The 21,936-nt window shown below is 47.6% G+C and overlaps 4 protein-coding genes across 6 annotated transcripts; 1 reads left to right on the plus strand and 3 right to left on the minus strand.

Annotated features, from left to right (window-relative positions):
• The first annotated feature begins 497 nt into the window (after positions 1-497).
• LOC121588118 (inactive ubiquitin carboxyl-terminal hydrolase MINDY-4B) lies at positions 498-5,603 on the plus strand. 3 transcript variants are annotated; one of them, XM_041905743.1, is made up of 6 exons: positions 498-808; positions 1,835-1,975; positions 3,621-3,710; positions 3,791-4,150; positions 4,290-4,511; positions 4,596-5,603. In XM_041905743.1, exons 2-6 carry the CDS (start codon positions 1,922-1,924, stop codon positions 5,022-5,024), a joined length of 1,155 nt encoding a protein of 384 aa, XP_041761677.1. In that variant the 5' UTR covers positions 498-808; positions 1,835-1,921; the 3' UTR covers positions 5,025-5,603. The 3 variants fall into 3 exon arrangements, with proteins under 3 accessions (XP_041761677.1, XP_041761675.1, XP_041761676.1); XM_041905741.1 differs by having other exon boundaries at positions 498-804; XM_041905742.1 differs by having other exon boundaries at positions 498-800.
• Positions 5,604-5,706: 103 nt separating this feature from the next.
• LOC121588117 (putative Dol-P-Glc:Glc(2)Man(9)GlcNAc(2)-PP-Dol alpha-1,2-glucosyltransferase) lies at positions 5,707-7,603 on the minus strand. The gene is made up of 3 exons (XM_041905740.1): positions 7,371-7,603; positions 6,705-7,301; positions 5,707-6,637 (listed from the first exon to the last, which is right to left on the minus strand). Exons 1-3 carry the CDS (start codon positions 7,524-7,526, stop codon positions 6,086-6,088), a joined length of 1,305 nt encoding a protein of 434 aa, XP_041761674.1. The 5' UTR covers positions 7,527-7,603; the 3' UTR covers positions 5,707-6,085.
• Positions 7,604-7,833: 230 nt separating this feature from the next.
• LOC121590248 lies at positions 7,834-14,076 on the minus strand. Its single transcript, XM_041909732.1, has 10 exons — positions 13,848-14,076; positions 13,538-13,644; positions 13,184-13,463; positions 13,012-13,081; positions 12,381-12,943; positions 11,974-12,317; positions 9,989-10,190; positions 8,517-9,533; positions 8,256-8,438; positions 7,834-8,166 (listed from the first exon to the last, which is right to left on the minus strand). The coding sequence occupies exons 1-10, from the start codon at positions 14,011-14,013 to the stop codon at positions 8,012-8,014; spliced, it is 3,087 nt and encodes a 1,028-aa protein (XP_041765666.1). The 5' UTR covers positions 14,014-14,076; the 3' UTR covers positions 7,834-8,011.
• A 587-nt stretch (positions 14,077-14,663) lies between these two features.
• LOC121590253 lies at positions 14,664-21,652 on the minus strand. The gene is made up of 12 exons (XM_041909736.1): positions 20,744-21,652; positions 20,551-20,657; positions 19,617-19,896; positions 19,468-19,537; positions 18,828-19,381; positions 18,415-18,752; positions 17,147-17,444; positions 16,956-17,062; positions 16,047-16,326; positions 15,885-15,954; positions 15,261-15,817; positions 14,664-15,196 (listed from the first exon to the last, which is right to left on the minus strand). The coding sequence occupies exons 1-12, from the start codon at positions 20,907-20,909 to the stop codon at positions 14,850-14,852; spliced, it is 3,174 nt and encodes a 1,057-aa protein (XP_041765670.1). The 5' UTR covers positions 20,910-21,652; the 3' UTR covers positions 14,664-14,849.
• Between the last annotated feature and the right edge of the window lie 284 nt (positions 21,653-21,936).

The following is a 21,936-nucleotide window of genomic DNA, read 5'->3' on the forward strand; positions in this document are numbered from 1 at the left end:
CGAAGGCGCATAAATGGAAGAAGCGGGGAAATAAAATAATAAAAACAAAACATCCCCCATCAAACACCAAGCGCACCAGAAAATCCTTGACGCCGCGTGGCAAGCGAAGTACACCCAACCGTCAGCGGTATGCAGCAATCATGCAGCACACTGCCCCCCTCCCCCCCCCCCCGTCCGGCTCCCCGTCCTTCCGCCGGGCAAGGGGAGTGTGAAGCCTAAATAAGACACCCCAAACAAACCGGGCTCCCGGGGAATGGCGTGAGCGTGTTTATTGCACCACTTCTATGGCGCGGCGCATCAAATTCAGCAAACAGCTCCCAAAACCCTCCGAGCGCCCCCACCGTTGTTGGCAGCAACACCGTTCCAACTTTCCAACATCGCTGTCACCGCCAGATACACTACCCCCAAGCCCGCGCTCTCCTTTGCGGCAGCCTACAAGCCTACCACTGTAAGCAGCTAACAAGTAGCCACATAAAACGATTGCCCCAATGCTCACTTCGATTCATTCGCCAGCTGGAAGTCGTTCGTCACGGTTTGGTTTCGGGTCCGTGCTAGTGCCAGTGGTTCGATACCCGTGCATGGGGTGCAAATGCAGCCGTTTGAGTTTGAGTAGCAGCGGTTCGGGTCGAAACGGTTCTGCCGTCTAGTGAGTGGGCGACTTTCGCGAACGGAAATCGCACCCCCCCCGGACGGACGGGTCGGACCAGGATCCAGTATTGCGCCGGCACGCGAATCAATTCACACGCAGACGCGATCCCCTCTGTGGTGGTTGGTTTTGTGTGTTGTGTGAGCCTCATTCGGTGGGTGTGTATGTGTTTGAAGTGTTTAAGTGTTTCTAGTGTATGTGTGAGGATGGTGGAGAAAAAGGAGCAGCTCTCTCGCTCTGTGGTGTCGAACATGCGTTTGGATAGTGAACGGGCGTTACACGCTTCAGCATGTTGGCTGCGTACACGGTATGCCTGTTGGCTGCGTACGTTACGCTAACGCAGGAAGGATCGCTTGATCGCGTGTAACGCCTGGAGGCTGTTCTAATCGGACAAAACTGTTTCAATTGCTCATTTGTAGCTACAGTTTGGATATTCACCTCATAAATATACTTATAATTCGTGTGTTTGTCTCAATTGCAAACATAACTGCTGAAAGTCACTTTGCACCGATCGATCGCTACCAGTGTGCGAGTTCTCCTGCCAGCTATTTAGCACCTTTCTCAACACCCTGCGAGGTGAAAAGCTGAAATGATTGACTGCAAAAGAGCTTCCAGAGCGAGGGAAGCCGCCGGGTGTTGACGGGTGGCATATTTTATGACCGTCTCGTACCGTACCGTAGCGGCACTGTGTTCTACCAGACTTGGCTGGAAAAATCTGAAAACGAAAAGAAACACAACAAACCAAACGAACCGATTCAGACAACGCGCCAACGGTGTAACGATGCGTGCGTACAGGTGTAAATCGATGCATGCCAAACACGCATTCGGTCAAGTGGTGTCTATCGTTTGCATAACTCGGCTGTAGGCGTTCCCGGCAGCCGGCAGAGTTCCGGCGCTATGGGGCACTTTTGCCCATGTGATTGAGTGTAGCGATTTATGTGGCGTCGGCATCCAGGCGATTGATAGTAAAAACTAAAAACAGCTGCAAGGTCGACACGCGTGTGCACCCGGCAACCGTTGCTCCAAGCTAATATGTGTGTGTGTGTGTTTTTGATTGTTTGGCAAAAGTTTGCTATCTTTATAAATTTACTAATTCACAAACTAGAAACGATAAATTGGATTATAATGAAGCAATTATCGGAATTCATTGAATTTAATAATGAAACGCTTCTGTTTTCTACTATTCAGTGCAATTACTTTAGCTGTTTCAGAAGCAAAACTTTCCTGCAACCTTTCTTCAAGTGTGAACGTTAAATTACCACCAAAGGCTGTACGATGGCAAAACTGAAAATTGTAGGCGGAAGGCCCATAACGATGGATGAAGCGATCGTAAGTATCAGATGCAGTTTGGTTTTCTTCTTTTGTCTGTGTTTTTAAGCAAGTGTAAGGACAAGTTTGTAAGTGTTTCACAACATAAAAAAATCAACTTCAATACTAAAAGTGAACAATCGTGAACAAAATTTAAAGGACAATGTTTAGAGAACATTTTGTACTCGAAGTAATAATATTTTGGAAAAATCATGCAATATATTTACAATAAAGTGTCTGTGGAACAGTATGTTGTAAATGCGAAATATTTAAGATACTACTTCTCTTCTCATCCTAACAGGGGCATGTTTCAAAGAGCCATGACAAGCTTCAGCAACAGTACAGAAGCATTGATGTTTTTTTCTTAATGCATTACCAATTGCATGTTTGGTCACTAATAGTTTCACTCATCATATTATAAAGACTCCATCCCTACAAGATTCAAATCCATAACGAGTTCCATAATTGTTTATCCATACTCCTAACTGTTAAAAAAACTAGATCGATCCTGCTCGATTGTCTTAACAAGCAGATTTAATCGATGGGGATATGGATGGATAACGAAAAATTGCTCGAAAATTTTGCTGAGATTTTGTCGTTATTTTTTGTTAGAAGTTATTTGCAATTGTCATTCGTTCTACTTATGAAACTTTTTGCTTTACTAAGTGGAGATGGAGATTTTATGGCATTTTGCTACATCCAGGGCAATTTCTCTAAAAACCGAGATTTACAGATTCCACATGATATTGTGGATTCCACATGTTTTATGATATAGAATCGCAAACAACAGTTCATTAGATGATTTTCTTTTGATGAAAAACTATTACTAGTATTTTTGATATTTATAATACATTACCCAGGTGATCTTGTAATGCTCTTTTATCGAGTTTTCCCCTTTATGATGGTTATATATTCACTATATTCAGAATATTTGAATGTGTGTTGACTTGAAATGTTTTCAAATCTAATTCTTTCTAGTAAGCGTAAGAAATACGACCGTTTAGAACCTTTTTTAATTTAAAAAGAAGACTGTCTATTAACCATTATAAGATCATATCAGAATGTTTTGTGGAGCATACTTCTTTGTTCTATTATTTTTAATTTAGACCGATCTTGTGACACAGTCGTCAACTCGTACGACTTAACAACATGCCTGTCATGGGTTCAAGCCCCGAATGAACTGTTCCTCCATACGTAGGACTGACTTTCCTGTTATGGGTAATAAATAAGTCACTGAAAGGTAAACCCACTCACTATTGGTACAGACAGGCCTTGACCAACAACGATTGTTGTGCCAAAATGAGAATTATTTTAAAAACATCCCAATTTTCCCGGAGGTATAAAGATGAAATTTTGTTCTATTACAAAACAAAACATATAGTTTTATTACTTTACCAAAATATCTGCACCGTTTGAAGTTGTATATTTGAGGAAAAAAGTTAAAGTAAGTAAAGCAAAAGTAAAAAAAAATTAAAAAGTTTTTAAGTCTTGCAATAACCTATGCGGCCTGGCTTGGGTTGTTCTTCCTTTTCTGTCCTGAAGAAACACATTTGATATTACAATGAAACATGCACTATACACTGACTCAAGCTTTAAATACCAAACTCTAAAGTGAAACTGCTAACCCAGTTAATAAACTTATTGCTCCTTCCATTCTCCTTATCAGGAACTACGGCAAACGGTGTTCGGATCGGCAGCCAGTCCACCGCGCGGCGAATGGACACGCACCGGATTCACGTTCGGTCCCGCCAACCAGGTAAACGTACCATTCCATACACCCGTTCCATACAGCCGCTGGTTTGCTAATCCCTCTACTATCCCCCTCAACTATCCCAGGAATATCCGTACGGGCTGCGCACACCGCGAAATGCAACGCGCGGCATGCAGTCCGTAATACAGGCGCACATCATCAAGCAGTTCATCTTCGACAACAAGCCGCGCGACAAATCGGTCCCGCTGGAGGAGCTGCTGAAGCCGAACGAGGCGGAACAGGCCCTGTCGCTGTACACCGCCATGTCGGACATACTGTGGAACATTGGGGAGAAGGCGAAAGCGATCGTCGCGCTGCCGGGGGAAGCGTCCCACATCCCGCACAGCCACGTGTACTTTCAGGACAACGTGACGGAGAAGCTGTACTTCTTCGAGTTTACCAAGCTGGACGATCTGCAAATCTTTATGAAGCGCTATCTACCATACGTAAGTGTGCCGGCGGGGCCGTTCCATGTCGGCATGTGTGTGTGTGTGTTTTAAAGAAAGAAAATGAAATTAGGACCTGTAAAGGGATGAAATCGAGACTACACTACAAGCATTCAAATGTCACGGTCTGGTTGTATAGTTTACAGAAAACCCAGGCCCAGGAACGCTGCTCTATCTGTACAGTGCCGTGCTGACGCGTGGCATGGAGAACATGCGCAACGATTTGGACGCACCGAAGGGTGCGCATCTGATGGGACCGCACGAGGAAGGCTCGCTGAACGTGATCACGCTGCTGCTGACGGGGCGTGCTACACCGTACCTACACAACGGTGTCGTGTACGTCGGTGATGAGGATCATTATGTAAGTACGGTCACGACGATCGGCCGGCTCACCACCTCAACATGCTGATCTATGTGCTCGATGTTTCTCCCTCTTGTTTGGCAGGCCGTGCCGCAGTTCGGAATCCTGAGCCGTGGTGCAATCGGGCTGCTTGTTTGGGAGGGCGAAAACGAAGCCATGCGCTCCGCCTCCCGCATGCCCGGTTCACGGCTCAAAACGCCGGCCACGCCGGTTTGGGTAAGCTGCTGCTGCGGCCATTACGGCGTACTGTTCAACTCAAACCGCGAGCTGCTGCGCAACTACCACGCCGAGAAGCGATTCGAGCTGCATTACTACACTTGCGCCGGCTGTTACCTTTCGATGACCGTCGATAACCGCGGGCAGGACGAGGGCGGCGGCGACAACGGCGACCAGGATGGGGACCGCAAGCGCGACGACATGGTCTCGACACCGCTGGAAAGACTCATACACACGAAATGGATGGACGCCAAGATCACGTACCATGGTGCCCTGCCGGCCTCGCTTAACTTCTAAGCAGCGCGAGCGAGAGCGACAGGAGCAACTGGTTGATGATGAAATGTCCCCCGACGGACACGTGCGTGTGCGTGTGTGTATGAGTGTGGGCGTGTGTGTTTGTATGAAGATGCATCCCTAATTAGAGCGCGCAATAGTAACTGTATTGCAATATGTTTCCCTTGCCTAGCACCCGCCCTAGGCACATCCGGAAGCGATGGAGCGATGGTGTCGTGTGTGTTGATTATGAGCAATTAATTTATGCGTGTGTGTGTGTGTGTCTGTGTTTTGCTTTCGTTTTCAGTTCCCGTACATTGTTTTACGCGCTACCTGGGAGGAGATCAAGCTCCCTTCCTGGCTCCTGCAAATGGCTCGGATCGGGATGCAAATTGCCCTGGAAGGAAACTGATCACTTGGTTTTTTTTTTTTGTACGTGGGAAAACAGCCGGAAACAAATAACAGCTTGTAGTTACACTTACTAACAACTCCCCCGAACAAGCCCCACTGTCCGCACGGCGGGTTGGCTCATGCTTAATAATTCCGAATAAAACGGGCAATAAAGTATTCTGTGGTTAGCTTATTCAGCTGTTGATCTAATGTTACCCCGCCCAGTATTAAGCATTTCCATCAACCAGGAGAATGAGCTTTCTTTGGCAGAAGAAACACCCTCATTAAATCATTTCACGTTTCATCAACAGTTTTCCTAGCCATCGGGGACCGATACGTTCGGGCGCATTGTTTTCGACGCGTTTGCTCGTATACTCGGGGTGTGCCCTTTGCCGGGAACGTCAACGTCGGCAGTTGCTAAACTAAAGTTCATTTGGCAAGGTAAACTAGCTCATTTTTTATATCTTTTTTGTATAGTAGCTACGTTCTTTCAATGTTTTACGTTTTGAACACAGCTGTACCGTACGTTCGCATTGCTGAAAACAGCTGCAATTTATTGCTAGACTTGACTCAGGTTGGAATCCATTCTTCCAATTGTTTCGAGAAATTAAGAACTCCTAATTCTTAATCAGACTTTTGACCATCATTTAAATGCAACGCTTTAAATGTCCCATGTTACCCAAGCTGTACCCAACTTACCACATGAGTCGCTGCGCGTGGGCGTAATTCTTCCACACGATTTCCTTGTGAAAGAAGAGCGCAAATGTAGCAATATTCAGTGCCACGTTGAGCACCAATTCCAGCGCTAGCGCACCTCTCGCCGTACCGCCTTTACGCAGCAGTCGCATCACTAGAAAGGGTAGCAGAAAATATCGTACCTCCAGCAGCTGCTGTAGCGCTATCGAGGCGAGTACAGCCAAGGTGCAGAGCAATTTGTATCCGTACGACTGGTGCTGCATGCTTGCATTCCACACCAGCCAACCGGCGACCGTGTACAATGGCACTGGCAGATACCGGGCGAACCACCAGCGTCCGAAGAAACGATTCCACAGATAGAATGTGTAGTGGCGGTTGTCAGCCAACAGGTACGGATGTACGATCGTGTTGTAGTGCACGATCGCACCGATGATTGCGCACACCACCAAAGTGATGTACCATTTGCGCAATACCGCGCGCAAGATGGAGCGAATGGCGGGAAGCACCAGTGAGCTGCTGAATGCCATGAAAAAGACGGCAAAGTAGAGCAACTGAAATAGAAAAAAATGAACAAATTACTTTCTATACAACGGGAGTAAAATTCTCCCCTCTCCTTACCTGTGGCAAATGTACGGCCGCTTCATGGGCCGATTTGTCACCTATCACGATAGAGCCGTTGAACGCTAGGAACGCTATGAACCCGACCATTACGATTGCGTACGCCCATAATCGATCCAATATATCCGCAACCGTATGGAACAGCTTTCTGGGCGAGAGCAATGTTTGGCTTACACTTCCCCGGGCAACGAGCAAATCAATCGCCCGCGAGCCACACACAAACCCAACCCACACGATGTTCGTTTGACGCATCAGCACGGCACAGCAGCCGAAAAGGGCGGCCCAATTGTGGTGCCGCCGCTCGCTAGCCAGCAGCAGCAGCAGCACAGCCGTCACGGAGATCACGTCCGTATAGTACAGGTGGGAAAAGAAATAGAGCGGAGGGAGCAGCGAGAGGGATGCCGTTTCTAGCAGCAGTGTTGTGTATCCCTTCTGGTTGAGGAATCTCTGCCGTAGCTTGTAAATAAGCACCACGTTGATAATGGCCGCGATGAGGGACGTTAGCCGCAGATTGTACACCGAGCAGGCATCGAGAGGGCGTAGCACAAGCGCGGACGCTAGGTACAGTCCGGGGAAGGTGGTTATTTTGGGATCCCACTGTAGGGGAAGAACAACGAGACAGGGTTAATGTTGTGTGATAACAAGGATAAGCTTTCTTGCACGTACTACTTGAAACCGGCCGTGGCAGTAGTGATCCCCTTGCCGCAGATGAAACTCCTCGTCGATTACTTGCTGTGACGTTTCGTACACTTTGTTAAACACTGCGAACGACACTAGCGAGTAGCCCAAAAGGCATACTAAAGGAATTAACTGTTTAAGCATCGTTTTTGGTCGTTTAATTGCACATCGTTGTAAAGTTGTCGGCAGCGCAGGCTGTTGTTATTGATACGTGGAGTTTGTTTACAAATCGCCAGCAATCGATTGGCGCTGTACACACTGGGCGTTTCAATGCGAAGCGAGCTGACAGCTGTCAAGCTGGAGGTCATCATTCGGAATTGTTTCGCACTGAAATGTTGCGTGAAACATTTCACTCGACCGTTAAATGGTCCGTTTTAAGGGTACAAGAAAAAAAAATAACATTTTCAATCAGTTTCCTTCCAATTATTAGTCACGAAACAAAATGTTTTTCACAAATAATTTATTTTTATGCTCATAATCAAAACACCGCTAGCGCAAACATTACTTCCCACGTAAGCACACAGACCATCTGTGTGTACAAAAACTCCCTCGTTTCACTGTCCCTCTTATCTTCCGGCTGTCGAAAGACGGTTGCACCCGGCGATTGTGTAGAAATGCAGCACCGTCCACTATCCACGTGGAACGAATCCAATATACAGACCGTCTCGTGGCTTCAGCGTCAGCTGCATCGTTAGCTTTGGTTCCGGACCGGCTGCAGTCAGTTTAAAGTGCCGAATCACCTTCGACACGGTACTTTTCAGCTCCAGCATGGCAAACTTTTGACCTAAAGCGAAGGTAGTTGGGTGGAAATATGAACAAAAATAATTAATTATCACCTGTTACAAAGTACGATATTCCCAATACGGCACTCACCGATACAATTGCGTGGTCCAGCACTGAACGGAACGTACGCGTACGGGCTCGACTGCTCCATCGTTCGGTCTGGCGCAAACCGTTCAGGATCGAACCGTTCCGGGTCGGGAAACAAGGTAGGATCGCGGTGCATATGCATGATGCCGATATTAAAATTGGACCCTTCCGGTACTACTTTTCCTCCTAAGGGGAATGGAAAATTGATACATGTATTATATACTTCCAGCTCATCCCGAACCGCACTCAACGGCTTTGTCTTACCCAACTCAACATTCTCGGTGAATCGACGGGCAATTATCGGTACTGGCGGATACAGACGAAGCGATTCTTTAATCACCAGCTCCAGATACTTCATGTCCTGCAGATTCCGGTGAGTGGCCGGTGTGGCCGGATCATTACCCACTATCGCCACCACTTCCCGGTACACCCGTTCCTGCACCTCCGGATGGCGGGCTAGTAGCAGCAACGTGAACGATATGGCAATCGTGGTCGTATCGTGTCCCTCGAACATGAACGTGTCCACCTCCTCCTGTATTTCCCTGTCCGTCAGCGGGCGCCCATCGATGGTGGCCTGCAGCAACACGTCCAAAAAGGCCATCCGACGCTTCGTCCCCAAATCGGCCATATCTTCGTCCTCGACCGTTCCACCACCACTACCACCCTGCTCCATTAACTCCCGGCGACGCGATTGTATGATCTTCGTGGTGAAATCATGCAGCACCTTAATGATCCGATCTTGGCGTCGCTTGTCCGGAGACAGATTGAACAGAAAGTCAACACGCTGCCACACCTTCACGAACCTGCCCGTAAGCACCAGACTCAGCTCCGTGATCGCTTTCACGTACGCCGAATCAGCATCAGTCTGCGCATTGATCGAGGTACCCATGGCCGTTTCGCAGATGATGTCCAGCGCCGCCAGCGTTACGAACGGGTAGATGTTTACCAGCTGTCCGTTCGCTGCCGGCCGCAACCGGTCCGCCAGGATGCTGCTCTGCTTGTGAAACACCTCGATGAACTGATCCAGGATCTTGAAGTGAAAGGCGGGCGTAAGGATCTTGCGCTTGCTGAACCACTTCTGGCCCGTGCTCAGCAGCAGCCCGTCGCCCAGCCATGGGATGAGGAATTTGTACAGCTCGCTCTTGCGGATCAGCTTCTGGCTGCTCAGGACCGTCTCGTTGTACTTCACGTTGGTGCAGAACAACGCTAACCGATTGCCGATCCAGACGCGGAACAAGTTGCCGTACCGTTTCCGCAGGTCCGATACGAAGTCGATGATGTCTGGTTGGAGGAAGATACAGTACAAAATACTTGTTCAAATATGCCCTTAGGGAACTGCAAAAGACTGCTAAAGCTGCAGAAGACAACAGATTTGGAAATGTTGTTCTATAAAAATGACCAAGTTCCTAAAAACAACAAACACACAATCAATGATTCAACACCTAACACCATCAATCAAACTGCTTCTATGCCACGAGTGTGCGCTAACTTATAGGCCTATTTGCCTTGCAACGTGATAACAAGCCCCACTTGCACACCTCACTGAGCACACGCACTAGAACTGTTGATGTTGCTATTGATGTTGATGATGCTACCAAAGACACACCTTCCAGTTTGCCCTTTGTTCTGAACTTCTTTCCTTACGAGCTTCCGCATTCATCCCATGTCCGTTCTTTTAAAACTACATGAAGATGCGAAACTTCTTCCACCAATCCCCCAAACCAACCGTCGCGTACCTTCGGGCTTTAAATTAATGTAAAGGTAGAAGCAGCCCACTATCGGCAGCGGAACCGGTCCCGGGATGTGTCTGCCATACTTTATGTTTTGCCGCACCAGCAGATAGTTGATCGTGAGGATCAGCACCAGAAGGGCGAGCCCAATTTGTACAACCACCACCATCACCACTGCGGTCCGCACGAGACGTGATGCTGTGGATGACTAGCGACAAAAACTAACAACACCATACTGAACACCCATCCAATGTAATGTTTTTAACCCCGCTATCGATCGAGTGCTGTGAGTGAGTGTGTGTGTGTGCGTGTGAAAGGTTTCATTGGTTGTACGCCACTATTACATCTGCGCTATAATTGCGCGATAACGCCGCGTGCTATGCCGCGTGCGCGTACAACAGCGGCATCGCGAAACCGGATTCTACGTCTCATTGATCTCGCGGCCGGTCAGCACACCAACACACACATACACACACAGAGACAGACTCGCGCAGTAGGTACAACAATCAGCACAACAAACAACCAGTCACTTCGCTCAAGTGCACCGCCATACGGGCGCATGCGCGCGTACGGTTCAAAAAGCTTACAAGTGATTAGTAAGGAGTCTCCCTCCCATCATCCCCATGGAGGTTTTGTAGATTATTTTGTGGGCCGGCTTTACTGCACCGGTTCAGAGTGCACCGACCAGCCGCGAACAATGCAATGAGGCACGGTCATTAGGTAGAGGGTTAAAGGTTAATCTGTTCAGGCACACCACCAAGTTTTATATAATGTTTCTAGATGGTTCATCTCAATATTGACTAATAAAGCAAAGCATTAATTAAAAAAAAAAGATCAAGTTTGGTTTGTGATTTTTAGCGATTTTCGGGACTGCTTACCATAAGGATTTTTGCCCGCGTACATCAGCACATTGCCCAGCACTGGAACCGGCTTCGGTCCCGCAATGCTGACCGATTTCTTCTGCGACCAGTCATGAAATAGATACCGTAACAGGGCTAGCACTACAAAGGATAACACGAATGGTATAAACATTTTGGCGAACTATTGCCTAAAAGCTTAATCCCGTCAACACACGAAACTTTCCCACAGAAAGTGTGTTGGTAAACTGACCCTCAGCTGAAGTACGGTTGTGCAAGTTGTATCTTATCCCACTGAATGTGCTTGTTATCAAGTAGTACAGAATATGAATGATTAGATAGAGAATATATATATAGGGGACCACACATCAATTCAATATCTTGACGGTATCAGATAAGCAACACACTTAATTGACCTGGATTAGTTCGCCTTTAATCCACATTTTATTGGCACGAGATTGCATTTTTGCACTGTCAAAAACACACTGAACGGGATTGGATATCCGTATTAGTATGTAACCGATTCCGCGGAGATACCGAAAACTAAAAAAATATTACAATCTATAAAAAAGAAACATTGAAATGTTGAGTTCAACACTTCGCAACGAACTGTTGAATCGATGAACGAACATCACTAACCTAATGAACGATCGTGCGCTCATCCATACCGCCCATACGTCGTTTCACGGAAAATGATTCCAACTTCCTAGTACGAGTTGCTTTGCCAACCTAACGACCTCATCATTGGTTATCGGGTACGGAATGGTTGCGCAGAAACGATTTCATGGTCCACTAACTATGCCCTACCGGTTTGATGGAAGCGCGCCAAACCTATCCGCTGCTTGTACAGTTACCTCAGGACGAAGTTCACTGTCAAGGCTAGGAAAGCCGTCAATGGGTTTATCATACCGTCGTGCACTTTCGTAGATACTCATGGTATATGAAGAGAGACTCACGAATGAATCGAATGAGTATTTTTTACACAAATGTGTTAGTGTTTATTCAACTTTGCGTCTAAAAATCTATTGTTAACTCTAACCCCATTTGGCTCTGTTTTACAATGTTTATTCTACCAAGCTCGCTATCCATCCCTTAATACTCTCAACGACCAACCATCACCCTGCACCGCTCCTAGTACACGCGTGGCTGCAATCGTACATAAATTCCCTTCTCAGGCCGCAGGATTAGCTCGGCAATAAAGGTTTCATCGTACCGGCCCACCGGCGGCAGTATCTCATAGTTGCGCAACAGTTTGCTCACCAAACTCTTAATTTCCGCCACCGCAAACTTCTGCCCGATACAGTTCCGCGGCCCGGCACTGAACGGCACGTACTGGTAGGGGTTCGTCTTTTCGGCCGACGTTTCCACGTTAAATCGCTCCGGGTCGAACTTTTCCGGGTTTGGGAAGAACTCGGGATTGCGGCCAAGGAAGAACGGCAGTATGATCGTATTCGACCCAGCGGGAAACACTTTTCCATCTGTAGGATGTTAGTTTTAACATTATAATGCAAACGATTGCTGTTTAAACGGCAAATACTCACTTATTTCAGCATCTTCCATCATTTTACGCCCAAACATTGGCACCGACGGGTACAGCCGAAGCGTCTCCTTGATCACCAGATCCAGATAGTGCATGTCGTTCAGCATCGCTATGGTAACGGGGCGCGTACGATCATCCCCTACAACGTTCCTCACCTCATCAAACACTTTCTGCTGAATGACGGGATGCTTTGCTAGATTCTGCAGCAAAAAGCTAATCGCAGACGTGGTCGTATCGTGCCCCTCGAACATGAACGTATCGACCTCCTCGCGTATCTCCAAATCAGTCAGCGGTTGGCCATCGATCTTCGACTGCAGCAACATATCCAGGAAGGCCATCTTTTTCTTAATACCCAGCTCGTTCTCGTTCTCGTTGACAACGGTGTTCTTGCCGCTCCCGGCAGCACGGTTCAACTCCTCCCGGCGGCTCTTAATCACACTGTCCGTGTATCCGTGCAGCACCTTGAGCGCTTCCAGCTGCTTGCGACGGTTCGCCGAGAAGCGGTAGAAAATCTCATACCGTATCAGAAAGTTAAACAATCGAATCTGCACCAAGTTGGTGATGCTGCGGAACAAGGGTGGAAAAAGGTGCATCAACAAGTCGATCTAAGGCATAGGACGACCGCCACTTACTCCTTTACCGCCTGCACGTACTCCGATTCCGTGTTGAGCTGTGCGTTGACCTTCGTACCCATGGCGGTTTCTAGGCGGTGGACAGTTGATAAACAAACCATAAAACAAACAAAACAATCACGGCGTGCCAAACCTTGCCGTACGATTTTCACCCGCTAATCTCTCTACCTACCGCAGATAACGTCCAGCGCGCACAGCGTCACCGGCCGGAAGATGTCGAACGTGTCGCCCGACGCGGCATGGGTCGCCAGCACCTGCACGAACGTGCTGCTCTGCTGATCGAATATCTCCACAAACTGTTCCAATATTTTGAAGTGAAACGTTGGCGTGATCACCTTCCGGTGAGTGTGCCATTTGCGCCCGGTACTGGTGAGAAGACCTTCCCCCAGCCAGGGACGGATGAAGTCGTACTCGATCGATTTATCAATGTACTTGTTGCTGCTTAAAATAGCCTGAAGGAAGTATCGACATGATGAAGTTCAACATTCTTTACAGGGCAAATTTGTCTTCTTCTATGTATGTTTACCTCAACATCTTTCGGTTCCGTAATCACGATCAGCATCTGCGTGTCGAGCCAAATCCGGAAGCACTTGCCATACTGCTGGATGAGGCGTCCTACGGTCTGCAAAAATTCTGTCCAAAAAACACGGCGCTCGATAAGTCCCTAGAAACACATGCTAGGCACTCTGTCTAATGAAGCAACACAGCACAGAGGGTCAAAGTTCACAACCCCTTCGAAAAAACGTTAACCGCTAATCTGCCCTTTCCGGCCAAACGCAAAGTTCACCCGCTAGATAAGATATCCTCCAAACCTTGTAGCTGCACGCGTTACTTACCGGCGGGCGTTTTGCCAGCAAACAGCAACCCATTACCAATCAGTGGATAAGCACGGGGACCTCCAAGTTTGCCACTGTGCTTCAGAATTTTGCTAAACCGTTCCACGTACACGTAGAACGCTACGGAAGCGATCAGCGCTAGAAGCGTCAGCGTAGCCACAAACATAATGCGACCGAATGTGTGGCGCTTCCGATACTTCCGACCGAACTGAAGCAAAGCTAATGACTGCGGATGGTGGTTGGAAATCTACGGCAAGGAAATCGCCGATAGGGTGCTTATCAGAGAACAGAGGACGCTAAGTTTGGAAAGATTAGCAAAGGGTAGGGTTCCTCAACCCGTTACGTGGGTAAATTTTGGCAACTCATCGTCCCGGTCCATCCCTAAAGAACACAATCAATAATTACGAGTCTACATCGAGTCCGTTCGCACTGCTGTACGTTTGAAGGTGATTCTTTATTAAGTCTTTAACGGGACGGCAAGCAACGAACCCTCGGATTTTTCTTTCATTGCTGTCCTTTTTTGACTCTTTGGCTTCTTACATTCAATTCGTATCCTTCTAAACCAACTAACCATCAAAAGCAACGATTACCGGTAGTGTAAAAGTGGAAAAGGATAATTATACCTTTTAGGAATAATTATTATAAGTATTCTAGTCAAAATGTTTACGTATTCACACTCAACTCGCTCAAAAGTGGTTTACTGTATATTTTATAAAAATTATTACATTTACATTTTCAGTCGATCATTTGAGTTTAATCATCGATGAATGGCAATAAAGGTTGTTCAAACAGATCAATTTGATGAAAAATGATATTTTTCCATATTTTTTTACAATAACAATAAACAATGAATTTCAAAACTTTATTAAAATGTTTACTCTTCCTCTATTCGCACCACAAAATGCAACAGTAACAATCAAATCAAAAGCTTTTTATCACGCCAACAACTTCCCTTAGCTGTACATATCACATACGCAGATTATGTCTTGTGTCTTCCCCTCCCTAGTACACCCGCGGCTTCAACCGCACAAACACACCATGCTCCGGTCGCAGGATTAGTTCCGCAATGAACGATTCGTCCTGCTTCCCGATCGGTGGTAAAATCTCGTAATGGCGCAACACTTTGCTCACCAAACTCTTCAGCTCAGCCACGGCAAACTTCTGTCCGATGCAGTTGCGCGGTCCAGCACTGAACGGAATGTACTGGTAAGGGTTCGTTTTTTCGGCCGATCGTTCCACGTTGAACCGTTCCGGATCGAACTTCTCCGGCTCGGGGAAGTAGCGTGCCTCACGGCCAAGGAAGAACGGCATAATGATCAGATTGGCACCGGCTGGGATGATCTTTCCATCTGCAAAAACGATTGAATATGGTGTTAATCAACCAACGCTACTTAACGTTCGTGGCATGCTTACTGATTTCGGCCGTTTCCTGCATCTTCCTTCCAATCATTGGCACCGACGGGTACAGCCGAAGCGTCTCCTTGATCACGAGATCCAAGTAGCGCATGTCGTTCAGCATCGCCATAGTGACCGGACGCGTACGATCATCGCCCACCACGTTCCTCACCTCATCGAACACCTTCTCCTGTATGGTTGGGTTTTGGGCCAAACTGTGCAGCAAGAAGCTTATCGCAGACGTCGTCGTATCGTGCCCCTCGAACATGAACGTGTCCACCTCCTCGCGTATCTCGAGATCGGTCAGCGGACGGCCATCGATCGTCGACTGGAGCAGCATGTCCAGAAAGGCCATCCGCTTCTTGATGCCCAGATCCTGATCGCTTGCCTCTTCCTGTGCACCACTTTGCTGTATGCTTGCGAGCTGCTGACGCCGGCCCTTGATCACACTGTCCGTGTAGCTGTGCAGCACCTGCAGCACCTTCCTTTGCTTGCGAGCGTTCGCGGATAGGCGGAAGAAAATGTCATACCGGATGAGAAAATCGTAAAATCTCAGCTGAATGAGATTCGTGATCCTGTGGAGTGAAGAAGGCACACGGTTCATCACATATGTTTGGTTGAGTTTTGGCCGCATTTTCTTACTCCTTTACTGCTAGCACATAGTCGGAAGTAGAGTTGATCTGTGCATTCACCTTCGTTCCCATAGCTGACTCTGTGTTTAGTGGAAAGAAACAATTCAAAACGGAACACAATTTCAATTCAATCAATAAAACAGACACATTCCATCAACCATCACCACCTTACCACATATCACATCCAACGCGCACAGTGTCACCTGCGGGAAGATGTCGAACGAATTGCCCGACGCGGCAAACGGTTCCAGCACCTTGATGAACGTGCTGCTCTGCCGATCGAATATCTCCACAAACTGTTCCAGTATTTTGAAGTGAAACGTCGGCGTGATCACCTTCCGGTGGGTGTGCCATTTGCGGCCACGGCTTGTGAGCAAACCCTCGCCCAGCCAGGGTCGGATGAAGTCGTACTCGGTCGATTTGTCGATATACTTCGGACTGCTCAGCAGTACCTGGAAGAAGGATTCAATTGGAGCGTGCGTCACAAAACGGTACCATTTTGGGGGCTCTTAGCTTGAGATCACTTTTACTTAGATAACGCTTTAAAAATAATAACAATGCTTCACGTCCGAACGTAATAACATCCTTTGGCGTTTTTGCAAGCCATTTTTCCCACTCACTATCAATTATTGTGTATGAACGATGTTCAATGAAGCATAACACAAAAACACTACTTCTCATGTCGCACTAGCTGGCAATGATCTAGCTCGCAAAAAAACACATTTCATCACCGTACATTCTGCGTGATTAATTAGCTACTCTCCACTCTCCGTGCACCGTGCTCAAACCACAAACACGAACCGGAATCCAGCCGTCGCCACCATGACATTGAGTTTCAGATTCACGGCCAATTCCACCATGCACTTGTGTTTGCCGTCGTATTATTTTCGCACTAAACTTGCACCACCACCACCACCAGCATGTGATGATCATGCAACGCTCGCCTGCCAGGGTTGACGACATGCTCCGAGCGGTTTTCAAATGTGCAGCCACCGTCACAACTGCATCCACTGTCCACTTCCCACACTACACTACTTGCAGCAACCGGGCCGGGCAAGGCTAGAACCTTGCCCACACCTACCTCAATATCCTTTGGATCGCCCATCACGATCACCAGCTGGGTACCGAGCCAAACGCGAAAGCAGTCCCCGTACCGCTGTAACAACTCCCCAATGATCCGTAGAAAAGCTGAAACAACGAAAGCGTACCGGGAGTTGTAAACAATTACCAACAATCACTGTTCAGAACAAAACCCCCAATCCAAAGCCTTACCAGCGGGCGATTTGTTGAGAAACATTAACCCATTCCCGAGGATCGGATAGGCCGGTGGGCCACCCAGCTTGCCGGTGTGCTTCAGCATCTCGCCAAACCGCCGGTACAGATAGACCACGGCCAGGCTGCCCAGTGCCAGCAGGACCACTAGCGTGGAGTACACCATTCTCGTAACGTTTTTTTTTTCTTTGTTTTGTTTGCGTAACACTGCAGCACGTTGCACGTTGCTCCTTTGGCTTCTAATCAGCCACTGAGCCACTGCCGACCAGCGGCAGCCATTGCCATTTATTCCGCAGCACTAGATCTAACGCAGTGCAGGCGTTCGGGTAATGGGGGCTGAACTTGACATCCTGCCGACGGATGGCTCGGTGCGCCTCGGATCGTGTGCGCAGTTGCAGTTGCGCTTGCCTACCTACACACGCGCTCACGGGCTCTCGGTAGGTCGGTTGAGGTTGAGGTAGTGTGCAGTATAGGAAGGTCTACCGGTTTGTGGCGCTCGGTAGGAAGTGGCGCTACTGATTCTAGGTCCCTGCTGCGGCGAAGTTCAGGTTCACTGTGTTAGAGGCCATTACCTCAACACTCGGTGTGCGGCCGTTGTTGGTCGAGATTGAGAGACGTTTAATTGTTTTATGTAATGATGCTTTGTTGTTGGTCCCGTACCAGTATTAAGTTGCTTTATAAGTATCTAATTGCATTGCGGCAACCTTATTGTCGTTGACGCTCAAGCAAAAAACCATAATGAAGTAATCGCAGTTGCATCATTTTTTGTTCTTCTTGTCAGCATATTCTACACAGCGTCGGCTTCCTTATCACTGTGAGAACGTTCAACGGTTGCAGTTTGCTGCAGCAAATCGCCACTGCCCTTAGCCTACTTTTGATAAAGCGATAACCTAAAACCGGGGAAAATGGATCATCTAGAATCGGTCAAGATCAAGCGCACGACTCATCCACCCGCTGAAACCACCAAGAAGTTCAAGTTGAGTATGTTATAAATGTGATACCTTTTTATTTAATCTTTATGTACATCTATAAGCACATAGTTTACTTAGCTGCTACACAAATGTGGTCGCACATTACACCCTACAAACATAGAGAGCAAAAAAAAGTCGAATGCCATGTCAAAGCTTATTACACCCTTCCCTTCAATGTATTGCTTCTTCTGTAAGTACCTGTATGCTATTATTCCCTATGCTTTTTCGTTTTTTTTTCTCTTAATAATTTCATTAAAGTACAATAAAAGGAAGTACAGGTTGGCACCGTTAGTACACCCGTTGCTTAACCCTTATCGGTATGCCGTGCTCCGGGCGCAGGATTAGCTCCGCAATGAACGTTTCCTCGCGCACCTGTTCCGGTGGAAGCAGCTGGTAGTTGCGCAACACCTTGCTCACCAAACTCTTCAGCTCCGTTACGGCAAACTTCTGTCCGATGCAGTTGCGCGGCCCGGCACTGAACGGAATGTACTGGTAAGGGTTCGTCTTCTCGGCCGACCGTTCCACGTTGAACCGTTCCGGATCGAACTTCTCCGGATTGGCAAAACAGTCCGGATCGCGGCCCATAAAGAACGGCAGCACTATCACGTTGCTGCCGGCGGGAAATATTTTACCATCTGAAAGTGTGCAGTGTGTTACGGTAAATTATCATTACAATTAAGCGTATCATAATGTAGCCAAAAATGTCTTACTAATTTCCGTATTCTGCAACATTTTCCTGCCAAACAGTGGCACCGACGGGTACAGCCGAAGCGTCTCCTTGATCACCAGATCCAAGTAGTGCATATCGTTCAGCATCGCCATGGTAACCGGCTGCTTGCGATCATCGCCAACGATATTGCGCACCTCGTTGAACGCTTTCTCCTGGACGTCCGGGTTTTGGGCCAAACTGTGCAGCATGAAGCTAATAGCGGACGTCGTCGTATCGTGCCCCTCGAACATGAACGTATCGACCTCCTCACGTATTTCCAGATCGGTCAGCGGACGCCCATCAACCGTCGACTGGAGCAACATATCCAGAAAGGCCATACGCTTCTTACGACCAAGCACATCCTCCTCCGGCACATCATCATGACCGGCACCACGATCGTTCAGCTCCTGGCGTCTGGTTCGGATCACACTGTCAGTGTACCCGTGCAGGATGGCCAGGGCTTTCCGTTGCCTTCGCCGGTTGGCCGACAGGCGGAAGAAGAACTCGTACCGTATCACAAAGTCGTAGATACGCAGCTGTATCAGATTGGTAATCCTGCAAAAGCCCATCAAGCAGATAAGGAGTGTGATTACCACCGGTCCCGAGTGGTCTCCCTGCGACCCTTGCAAATAGTACTCAACTCTTTAACCGCCTTCACGTACTCCGATTCCGAGTTCATCTGCGCATTCACCTTAGTGCCCATGGCCGATTCTGCAATATATTTGTGATACGGAGAATAAGAGCCATCAGCTTCCAAAATGAACCAATTCCCCTTTTGCCGCCAACTTACCGCATATCACGTCCAGCGCGCACAGCGTCACCAGCGGAAACACATCGAACGTTTCGCCCGACTTGGCAAACAGATGCAGTATGTCGACGAACGTGTTGCCCTGCTGGTCGAAGATGTCCATAAACTCTTCCAGTATTTTGAAGTGAAACGTTGGGGTAATGATCTTCCGGTGCGTCTGCCATTTGCGCCCGCTGCTGATCAGCAAACCTTCGCCCAGCCATGGCCGCACAAAGTCGTACTCGCTCGACTTTTCGATGTACTTTGGGCTGCTCAGAAGGATCTGGATGAGAGCGCGATACAATTAGATAATGCTACGAGCTGGCGGTACTTAAAATTAGCTGTACTACAACCGTTACAGTGCTGAACTTGTTTGAAATACCTCACCAAAAGACGTGAGAACAATCGATTTGCATCGGAAAAAACTCTCACAATTTACCGGCGCTTACGAAACCGTTTGCAAGGCAGGCAAAAATTATCATAATTTGAGCGCTAAAAAACCAGTTTTCCATGTTTTTCCACCTTATCAGATCCTGCTACAATGCACTCAATGCAGTAGAGACTGCACATTACATTACATCACTGTGTTGTTTGCAGTTGCGGTGCATCATCACTTTGGTGCACAAACGTTTGCAATGCAAATACTGCTTACGCTTTCATTTTCTAACACCACTGCGTGACGTGGAAAGTAAACTAAGTAAGTTGTGCCCATCTCTGTGCTCGTCAACACACCCCGTTAGAGGCGACAACAATTTGCGCGCGATCATTCACATCGTTGGCAATGCGCGTTCGATTTACGCGATCGATTTGTTTGCGCTTGCACAAAACAAAGCGTACACCACCATTTGCACCGAATTGTTTGTACCGTTTTTGCCCTTTTAGCTTGGCCCGTTCCTATCCCGACCCACATACAACACACAGAAAGCGACCGACTCACCTCGATGTCCTTCGGATCGGTAATGAGCACGATCAGCTGCGTACCGAGCCAAACACGCAAGCATTTGCCGTACTGTGCGATCAGGCGGCCGAGCAGTTGCAGGAATTCTGTAATTTGTTTTGGTTTGTTTTGATTCACGTTTTTTTTATACAAAAACCAATCACACACACACTGCAACGGTGACCTCACTTACCGGCTGGTGTTTTGTTGATAAACAGAAACCCATTCCCTACCAGCGGGTACGCTACCGGGCCGCCAAGTTTGCCGGCGTACCGCAGCGCACTGCCAAAGTTCGCCACCGTCCACCAGATTGCGATCGACAGCAGCAGCGCCGTACCGCTCACAATGATTGGCCACATGTTCGGCTTGCGTTTCCGTGTAGCGCAAATTCCGCTGCCGAGTCACAGTCGTACGGTGCGACACACGATCGTCACTGACACGATGCCGCAGTGCGTCTCCATCGGGAACCGCGCGCTACACCGGACCGGAGCGTCGTGTCATCTCAACGCGGTCCAATGGGCGCGCGTATGTGTGTGTGAGATGTTACGATTGTGGTGGGGGTTGGCCGGGATGGCAACCGAAAAAAGAAAAGACCCACACCACCCCATCGACTGCGAGAATCAACCCTCCCGAGCAACACAAAGAACGTGTGCGCGCGCGCGCGTTGATCAACGCCCGATCGTAGAGGGTGCTCGGGAGGCCGAATGATTCGCGAGGGTTTTAATCGGCACCCTCACACAGGTGGTAACACACCACAAACACAGACCACAGACGCGTACGGTTGACAGTTGCTGGAGAGTAGTGGAACAGTGGTTGGGAGTAGTAAAATGTACTCTTTTTTTTTTTGCTTCTCTGCCGGTTCTATACCACGCTCGTTCGGTTGGGTTTTCTCGGGCTGTTTGTGAAACACATTCTCTAGCGCAAATGTTCTTATCGCGTGCGCTATATGTTTGAGTGTGTTTGTGCTTTACTGGAAAAAATTATGGAAAATTCAACTAATCTATATCTGTTTACAACTATCTATCTGTAAAACAGCCAGTATCGAAACAATACGCAAGCAGCGTCATGATTGGATGAATTACGGGAAATTGCATTATTTCTTGCATTATAAGCACAACTTGACAGTCATTATCTGAGTTACGGTAATTAAAGGTGAGCCAAACATAATACCATGTGCCTTCGAATCATGTACTTACTGTGCTAAGGTAAACTACGAATTACATTTTAAAAGTTTAGAAAATTGTATTCAATGAATGAACATTATGATATGAGTATTATGTTTTATATATTCAAAAATTCTAATTGTTGAGCACTAATTTATCATTAATGTTATGTTTAAAGAAACACATTATTCGAGAAATATTTTGAGAAACAAGAATGAAACAA

Source organism: Anopheles merus, chromosome 2R, assembly GCF_017562075.2.
Source record: "Anopheles merus strain MAF chromosome 2R, AmerM5.1, whole genome shotgun sequence".
Lineage (NCBI taxonomy): Eukaryota > Metazoa > Arthropoda > Insecta > Diptera > Culicidae > Anopheles > Anopheles merus.